Below are 10,157 nucleotides of genomic sequence, written 5' to 3'. Positions count from 1 at the left end.
AGTATTAAGATTCAGTCTCTCAAAAATGTGCTAAAACACACCTACAAATTTTGTAGTTGCAGTTCAAATGCTCAAAATGTCAATGGACTGTAAAATTAACCACACAAATGTTGAAATATCACTTATACCATGAACTATTCCACTGCAAGTTTGTTTTATTTTTAATGGACTCTTTTAGCAGTATTTCAAAGTTACTGTTATAGTCAGACTTAATACATATTTAGAATATTATCAAAACAATGCTATTGCAATATTATAGAATGTTCAGTGTATTGCAATCCTCCATCTAAAGCTTTAAAAACAGTACTTATTCCAAGAATAGACTATGAGCATGACTAAAGTTTCTGTCATAATAATTTCATCAGTTTTCATTTTTCCTTTTGACTATTTCTTTCCAGGGCCACCACACCAAATGATGTGCCTTGCTGCATGGATTGCCTTAACTAACATCAAATCAAAAGTGAATTCTCATTTTAAAATCTGGTAAGTTTTTACTCACTTACTGTAAGTTGGTGAAGGTTTGTGTAAAATGAAGCCTCCCTCAGAGAACAACTGTGCTCGGCGCATTGCTCTAATACAACCAGACTGGAGTGTCTGTGCAGCTAAAGGACTGAAATATATATTAAAAAAATGTTTTACAGTCCTCGTTTTCTTATAGTTTTGATCTGTGTGCCCCAAAAAGTCAGGCTGAGTTTTGGATATGAAGAAAGCTTTCATACTAATAGACAAAATCCAATTATAAGTTTTCTGTGTGAGCGATTTGCATTTTAGTTTGATGTTAGATTCAGCCTGAAACGGAAACGCGAAAGGGGAGAAATTGCGAGTGATAGTGATTAGGTATAAATTGAATCGATCAATCGCCAGGACTTTGAAGTCAGGTGATGAATGGAAATGAGGGCCCTTAATGTGACACGTTAGGGTGAAACATAGGTTAATGCATTTGCCTCTGTGAGCTGCAGTCTGCTCATTTGCACTGCCTTAGTTTGAATCTAGGTCAGAGTGGTGTAACAATCTGCATCCCACTGCAAGGCTACTGTACCAGTGCCTTCACAAGCACAATACTCCCACACACCACATACTCTCACACCACAAAGACACAAATATTAGACCATTTTAGATCTGAGGCTAAAATATGGAGGTACTTCATGCTAACCTAAGCTGGTGCCATTCACAATGCACATGAAGTTTATTTTGAGCCCACAGTTGTTAGATTGAGGATAGGAAAACACATGTAGACCATAACTTTAAATAAGATTTGTGGATGTAGGAGCCAGAAAGTTCTTCAGAGCATTTATTGATCGATAACCTTGCACTGCAAGCCAGATGACTGCAAGGGTTAAATTTTCAAACTTATCTAGCACTCTTGCGTCACCCTTGCAAGAATGTTCTGGGTTCAACTCCCGCGCTGCCCAGGCCTTTCTGTGCATGTTTCTCCCCATGACTGGGTGGGTTTCCTCCATCACTCTTCGAACACTGCGCTGTGGCGCACATTGCCCCCAGACAGTTTGCCCCAGTTGTTGCTAACAATGCACCAAGGGTAACAAAGTATGATGTACACATTCATTTGGTCAAAAACATGTTTTTCTTTTATCATCACAGCATTTCAATTGACTGCTGTGATTGCCAAAAGTCCCTTTCCGAACAGTATTGGTAAGATACACCATTCCAGATCCATGCCCTGGCTTCTGCCAAGTGAATAGATTGAGGCAACCTCCAAAATAGTAACAAAACAACTGTCTGAGATAGCACTTGATCTGAGTAGTGTGCAAATTACAGCTCAGATCTTCTAAGTCTAATTTGAATATTGGGCTAAACCAATGCCAGAAGACAGTTTGAACTGGTGCGTCACTCTCTGAAGAGGCTTGGCTGGAGGATGCTGTGTGTTAAGTGTAGTGATGCGTATGTATGTGAGGCTCAGTGGGACCTTGCTCACTCCCCTCCGGTGCAGCATGCTCTGATGGATGTTAATGTGGACTGACGCTGGATGTCCCCGGAGGAAGTGCGTACAGCCAGGGAGTGCGAGGGCAGCGTGATGGGGGCGCGCTGGTTCTTCAGAGAGAGCAGCGAGAGGCGACCAACCACCCAATGAATAAATAAAAGCCTTAGCCTCTCCGTCCGGCCCAGAGCTCTGAACAGGAGCACTTAAAAGCATTTGAACAAGACAGTCACTTAATTAAATATGGACTTCCTGTCTATGAAGAAACATGGGGATAAAACCGGGCGGCTCCTCACATTGGGGACGGTGGACGAATATGCATGAAAAGTGGAGGCAGAAAAAAGACATTCTTGCACAGAGACAAAAGGGATGAAAATATTGGAGGAGTTTGGAAAATGAATAGGCAGACGAGATAACAAGAGCAGTGAGGTAGAAATGGTGACGACCTGTCAGCAGAGAGCTCAGGGCTGCATCCTCTGAATGTGTGTGTATCTTCAAACTGCAGAAACAATGTCACTAAATTATTGTAGAAAAGAGCCACAAAAGTAATTCTTCAGTCTTTCTTTATGTGTGACACAGTTTGTAGATACCCCGTTATGTAAAATCGTCAGATCTGATAGATTTTTGTGCGAAGTCGGTCTATGCGCTCGGCTGTGTTGCATTATGAATAAAGAATTTGGGATGAACCGTTTTATTTGTGATCAAACTGAGCAGAAATAAAAGAGAATTTATTAGGGCGAACTGAGAGGCATTCACCCACAAAAAAATCTCAAACGTGTGTTGTGTCTGTAGCGATTCTGCAGTGCCTTTCGTTATTCAAATGATCATTTTATAGTTCTGACAATGTTTTCTTCAAAGCTTATACCAGTCAGTAAGATTTTAGCTGTCTTGTCTCGTCTTGCAAACTTGACTTCACAGTGCGTTGGATTGCGGTACCTTTAAGGGGGGTAAAAGGGACTTCCAAAGTGGGTCAGAGTGAAAATACCTCAAACAATTATTCATGGGCCCCGCCTTTCCCACCACCTCCACCCTGAGAAAAATCATCTGCATTGCACTGCAGTCTAATGCAATCAATTTTAGGAGATACAAAATGTGAATTGTTTCTGGTATTTGGTGAGTGAGGAGGAAATTTTAGTGTTTTTTTGCTGTCCGCAATGTGAATAAGGAATGAAGGATACAATAGACAATGACAACCTCAAAATTTTAAAAACTACTAATAAAAGCTGCTCAAGTGTTCCCATTGCAAAGATATAGACCAGATGTTTTTTTCCTTACTATTACTACAGAGCAAAAGTCAGACAAAATTATATCAACACACAAAATCTTAACATGATCTGCATTTCATAATAGCAGTAGTTATTCCAAATATCTTACCAGTGTTGCCTCAGAATTAATAAAACCTCCAGGATATAGTGTTGTCATGATGCTACAATTTCAAGCAGAATTTCAATACTAGAGGAAAGGTTCAATACTAAACCAATTTTTATTCCACAGTAATTATAAAAACACTATTTTTAGACAAGTCATTTTCAATACTTAATAGTTATGGTCTTGTATCTTAAATTAAATTAGCCCTTTTTATGACAATTCTTTATGTTCAAATGAGTATCTAGTTTTTACAGATGGGGTGAGACACAATATCCACAAGGTGAGACATAATAACATATAATAACTTAATCTTATAGTCATACGTTTTTGAAATATGACTTTTTAAAATACAACACGCCAGAACTCAACTCTTTTGTCCAAACCAAGTGTAAACACATGGAAAGAAAAATCAAGATCATTTTCCACTTGTGTGCACAACTTTTGACAACTTTATCTTGCAAGATTTTGTGGCAGGAGCTCTCCCATTCCTTTTTTTGTATTTATTTATTACCTCCGCCAAGGAGGTTATGTTTTTGCCGGCGTTTGTCTGTTTGTTTGTTTGTCTTTTAGCAACATAACTCAAAAAGTTATGGACCGATTTTGATGAAATTTTCAGGATTTGTTGGAAATGTGAAAAGGAAGAACTGATTTCATTTTGGGGATGATCCGGAAGAAATCCTGGTTCTGGATCACTTTGAAATTTTAGTTAACATTGTGGTAAATGGGGCCAAAAATTTTGTTTCTCAATATCTCGGTTAATTATTGACCAAACCCCATGAAATTTGACTCAAGGATGGACAATGGGATCCTCTTTCATATTCCAAAGGCTGATCCGGATCTGATCCAGAAGACTGATTTTATCGCAATTTATATAAAAAATGGGGGTAGTCCTTGGCAGAGGTCTGCGCTCTCTGAGTGCTTTTCTAGTTTATATATTTATTCATTTATTTATTTTACAGTTCTGCTAGGATAAGAGAGAGATGATGATCCAGTTAAAAAACTACAGAAAAAATGTTCATGACTACACTAACAAAGACCAAATATAAGATTATATGTGGCTAAATACAATAGAGTCGATCTTTTCCTTTTAGAGACTCCATCCTAATGAGAAAACGAAGCATGTAAGGATGCAGAGTTGCAGAGTCCCTGTAGGTCTGCACTGTAAATCCACACATTAATCAGATTCAGCAGCAAAGATCAAAGCAGTCGGCTACATCTTTACTCTGAGCTGCACTTTGAAGTTTATGTATGAGACACAGAGAGAGAGAGAGTGTTAGAAACGGCCTTGAGAGCTAAACACAATATTGGACCCCTATGTTTGTAAGACATCACATTCTGTGCGTTGACTCCCAACACATTAGTGGTGTATACTGTTGCTTTGTCCCTGACTGAAGTGAGTGTTAAGATCGATGTATGCTTTTGTAACCTGCAGTGATCGTCTGCTGTCACTTACAACACAGCGGATGGCCTGTTGCCCTGGGTGAAGACCTCCATAGTGTGAGAATGAAAAGCGTATGTTTGTATGTAGCATTCTCCTTACAATAATGTGCTTTGACAGTATACAAATAAGTGGTGCACTGTGAGTTCTTTCTGCAGACAGTGGTCAATTTAAAAGACTTTAGTGCCACACAGTGACCATATTATGCCACTACAACTCACTTTATTCATAATATTTGATCTCTGTGTGTTGGAGTTTATAGTTTGTGGCATGACAAAGAAAGTGCACATGCTTTGACCCATAGAAACACACAGATTCAAAACAGGGTGGTGAATAAATGACTGCATAAAACATATTTGTGACCAGATTGTCCCCTAAATGGAGCAGTAAAGATGGAATGCCTACCATCAAGCACGAGATCAATGGAATAGGAGGATCCCTCTACAGATCCTAATTTTCCTTCTTGTTTCAATTAATAGAGTTATTTCAATTACCTCACTTAATACATGATTCACTCAAAATATACCCTATAGCCTACCTCAGATATCAAATGAACCATAGCTCATAGAAACAGTTGTGGATAGTACATTGTTCTTTATTGTGGGAAATCAATAAAAAATCCTTTTCTGCCGCACTGTGGTCTTCTGCTGTCACTGCACCACGCTGCTCACCACACAGCGTGAATTGTATAGTCCTAATAAAGCAAACGTGCTATGGCGCCATTGTATGCGCCAATGCTGTAGTTGCCATGGAGACCAAGAGCAGCCTTTGAAAGCAACATGCTTTTTTGTGTTTTATTTGTGGTGTGTGTTAACAACCCTTTGGTTCTTGCAGTCTCAGTAAGGCCCTTAAGGCTGGGCCCTCCTGAAAACTGATTAGTCTGCAAGTCTCTGAAAACTGTGCTTACGTTAAACATTAGGGACTTGGCTCACACTATATGTAGGCCAAGAAGTAAATATGAGCAGAGCATTTTGTAAAATAAATGTCAACTTTATGTGAATGACATATGTAGTCAAAATAAAAAAAAAAATAAAAAAGATTTTAAAACATGCTACAAGCCAATTGAAAAAAAAAATGATAAAAATACTTTCTCTATATATGTTTTTAATGTGTTTGTGTTTGTGTGTGTGTTTATGTGTGTTAAATCATTAACACACAGTAATTTGGTTTCCAACCCAACACGCTCCATGTATTCAACACGCTGCTAGATGGTGGCTATACTTAAATAAAAAACAAAACACGAGCATACAGAAAACATCTTCATCCTCAAGGTGGCACTGTCAGCTGAAGTGAAATACTATCGCCTTGAGCGGTCCGATTTGTGCTGTGATTGTTTGTGTTGAACAGAGGAGGGCAGTGTAACCCCAGAGTTGGACACAGTGCTTGTAAACCCGGTGGCAGTCTGGACACCTGTTCCTCAGACGCACAAAGCCTTGACTGGCAGCGAATACGTGAGATGTTTGGTGAGTCTTTGAAGGGAGAGCTTGTGTACATTTCATTACCACCATTCGCTATTATTTCTGCTAAAGTAAAACCTGATCAGATCAATAATTTAACAGCATTTCCTTTACAGTTTCGTTATTTGTCATAAGATGCAGGCTAATGGGACAATTGCAATGTATTAGCACAGTAGGCTACAAGAACAGCAGCAAGAGAATAAAGGTGCCCAACATGTCATCAAAATATTATATGCGTGAAAATAAAGATTCAGATACACCTATTCCAACAAATACATATAAAGAATAACATTTACCGGAATAGAAATGATCTACTAATAAAATAAGAATCATTTCGTTAATGGTAGGCCAACATAAGTTTATAACAAACCAAACGTGTCGCCTAATATAATGACCCCTAAAAAAATATCTTGGAAAGAAACTTGTTCTACAGCTTAAACAAGAATGCTTTAACTTTTTATTTGTTTTGCTAGCTGAGACCTTTGGGATATAATCATGGCATTAAATTGACCGTAAACACTAAACTATCGTCAACCAGGCCAAATTATTGACTATTTTAACATAAACTATATTTTAATATACAATACACTGACTTGAGGCATCAAGTGGCTGTTCCTGTAATTGTCATTTTCTCTGGGAGCATCCCTGGAACTTACTGACTCAATTAAAGACCCCTTCTGATTGGTTGGACAAATAATCCCGCAGGGCCTCGTGCTCTATACTAACTCGCGCACCGGGAACCGCGCGAGCCACAATCTGCCCAAGGCGAGGGAGGGCTGGCACAGGGAGGAAAAGAGTGAAGCTGAAGTCTAGAGCGCACGGACACAATCAGACAAGTGTTGTTTAACGTAGGCTATGCGCGCGTCGAGGGGGGAGCGCTGTGCGTAAAGGCTTCATACAAACTCGCTCCTGCTTCAAGAGTCACTGTTAGTGACAGGAAAGTCGTAGAAACAGGGCAACTGTGAGGGAAGTGCAAAAGAAGACAGGGTCAGACGACAAGAGGAGCGCACTTTTCTACAGAAAGATGAATGTCAATGAGGAAAACCTGCTGAAGTCCATTAGCAACGATGCACTGCTGGACCTGACGCAGCGCTACGGCCAGTCCGCTTTCGGCTTTGGTCCTGGCCACGGTACTGGAACTCCGGCCCGTTTTCCGCTGACACCCGCTACAGACTTCATCTCCGGACAGACCACCAAGTCCAACGAGAGCGGCGGGGAACACACGAGTGATGATGACGATGCGTTTGACTCTCTGGAGTCCAGGAAGAGGGGTCCGTCTTTTGGGGACGACAAGCCCGGGGGCCCACTGGCCAAAAAGTCTAAAGAGCAGAGGTCCTTGCGACTCAGCATCAACGCCAGAGAGAGGAGAAGGATGCACGACCTGAATGACGCACTGGACGGCCTGCGCGCGGTTATCCCTTACGCACACAGCCCGTCTGTGAGAAAACTCTCCAAAATAGCCACTCTTCTTTTGGCTAAGAACTATATTCTCATGCAGGCGCAGGCTCTGGAGGAAATGAGACGGCTTGTGGCGTATCTGAACCAGGGCCAGACCATCACGTCCCCAATCCCCACCGCTTTGGCCCCCTTTGGACAAGCAGCCGTCTATCCGTTCTCCAGCTCTGCGCTCGCCACCTGCGCCGAAAAGTGCTCGACTTATTCCGGGACACCTTCAAGTCTCTTCAAACACTGTAACGACAAGCCTTGATTTATTTCCTTTAAACTTATGAACTTTGACCTCTGACACCCATTCAGTCTCTCTCCCACTCTCGTTATTTAAATAGTAAAAAGTTAAGTTTAACAAAATGTATAACTTAGATTATACTGCTATAACTGTTTATAGGCCACAGTTATGTTGCTCTGTCACTTTCAAGAATTTGCAGGTCATGTTTTGAGAAGTTTGTCATTTTAGTAAACTTGAACAGGTTTTGTCATGTTTTGTTGTAACTATGCAACATTCATCCGATCTAAGTCACTTAATTGAATTAGGCTAGGATTTCCCGAACTGGCGATGTACTGAAATTTTAGGATTTTTTTTATTTATTTGTAATTCATCACTGCACACATCTCACATGATTGTATTGTACAACTGTGAACAAGCCCGACTATAACTTATTCAAATGCAGCCTACTGGTTGTGTCACAACATGGATTTCATATATTGTTTATATGTCTTTATAATTAAAATGTATCTATGCCTGAAAACGATTTGTCTCATTTTCGAATTTTCCATTTATCATAGTTTCACCACATTGTATTTCAGACAGATACAGGGGCCACGACGTGTGGTGAACGCGTCATGCGCAAAAGTTTCACATGAACTTTCTTCTTTATTGTCGTGAACAATTGCCAATTTTTCAGTTCATAATATTTTCCATATTAACAATTTACATCTGTACAACTTTGGTCGGCCTACTTTCCGCGCGTGAGAGGTCAAGACGCCTCTGAAGATGCTTGTAGACTGGTGGGACCCGTTTGGCACGCGCTGGGGTCGGTGGTGCTTAGAGGAAAGACGCACGAGACGCCCGGGGCGCACAGGACCTGTCTCTGGGTATTTGGGTGATAGTACGCAGACTTCTTTGGCGCTCTTTAGCCCTGGTCAGCTATTAGCACGATTTCTGCCCTTGTCTGCACGCTCCACTAAATGCAGTGAGCAGGTTTTCATCACTGCAGGTCGCCTGTATTTTGTACATGGCAAAAACTAGAGATGTGGAGAGAATAGACTAGTAACCAGGATATTTTCATTTTTGTCAGGACATCTGTCTTCAGTAGTTTGATGAATACAGTGCTGTAAATTTTTTATATAATTTATATTGTAACTATTTGCAACACTTCCCCAACTGTAATTGAAATATGCATAATCTGAAATTATTTTATTTTATATAAAATGAATGTAACCATTCAGATCTCATGAAAATGAATCAATACTACTACTGCACAGATGAGCAGTCATGGTGATATGCTGAATACATTTGTCAGTCAGTAAGTGACTAAGTTATCAGGTCCCTCTTTAGCTCCCTGTCACAACAGCAGGCGACCGATGGCGTCTTAAATGGGCCCTCTGATGACACATGTCTAGTCGGGGCCCTTGAGATGGCTGGACCAGGGAGGATGAAAAGTGACAAAAGCTGCAGAGGATGTGATGCTCTAGGCCTGAGCTCCATCAGAACAGGAGCACACTAATTGTTACAAATGAGACAGTTGCCTTTTTGCATGGTTGAGCAACTGGGCACTTCACCATAGGCCCCTATACGTCGCACTGATACAGTGTATATGTGCTATTGTGCTGCCTTATTAACCTAATAACCATGACATCGAATAGTGTGCGGTCAGATGGACTTGTATGGTGCTGGTCACCAATTACTAACCAGCAAAAATGTATTCCATAAATCTGATTTGAAGAACAATAGAGCGTCCAAATCTAAGCAATTTGTTTCATTTTTGTTTTTAAGAATGTTTTTAAATTCACATAAATTATATTCTTGAGTATTACACATTTAAAACGTTTCCCATTTTCACACAATTATTTTAAGGAATGCACACATCATATTGAATGCTATTTGTGTATTCATATGGATTTTTTATCATAGACTTTATATACTAAAACTTGTCCTATATGTAATAATTGTTTTATAGTTGATTAATATGCCAATAAGACAAACTGTATTATTATTGTAAGCCTTAAATTAACACGAAAGCCGTGTGCGTGAGACAAATAATGAAATTGGTAGAACACTAATGTCGCCCACTAAAATGACTAATGTGTGTATTCTCTGTGCAGGTTTGTGAGTGTGGACCTTCACAGCAGTTGAGTCCATGCGGTTTGTGCTGGGGCAGTAACAGCGCAGCGTGGTGCAGGAGTCCGCGCCGACTGTGCCATGTCTGTAAACATTTGTGTTTGCTCTCCGTGGGATAGAAAGGGAGTGATTTCATTAGCATGGCTCCCAGCTCTGAGGTAT

At 40.3% G+C, this 10,157-nt stretch overlaps 1 protein-coding gene across 1 annotated transcript; it reads left to right on the top strand.

Moving 5' to 3' along the window:
- The first annotated feature begins 7,223 nt into the window (after positions 1 to 7,223).
- bhlhe23 (basic helix-loop-helix family, member e23) lies at positions 7,224 to 7,907 on the top strand. The gene has a single exon (XM_020929481.1). The coding sequence runs from the start codon at positions 7,224 to 7,226 to the stop codon at positions 7,905 to 7,907; it is 684 nt and encodes a 227-aa protein (XP_020785140.1).
- The last annotated feature ends 2,250 nt before the right edge of the window (positions 7,908 to 10,157 follow it).

The sequence above is a fragment of the Boleophthalmus pectinirostris genome, unplaced genomic scaffold, assembly GCF_026225935.1.
Source record: "Boleophthalmus pectinirostris isolate CB_2022bp ecotype Guang Dong unplaced genomic scaffold, ASM2622593v1 HiC_scaffold_8, whole genome shotgun sequence".
Classification (NCBI taxonomy): Eukaryota; Metazoa; Chordata; class Actinopteri; order Gobiiformes; family Gobiidae; genus Boleophthalmus; species Boleophthalmus pectinirostris.
The sequence above is the reverse complement of the archived record's forward strand: the minus strand, read 5'-3'. Positions and strand labels throughout refer to the sequence as shown.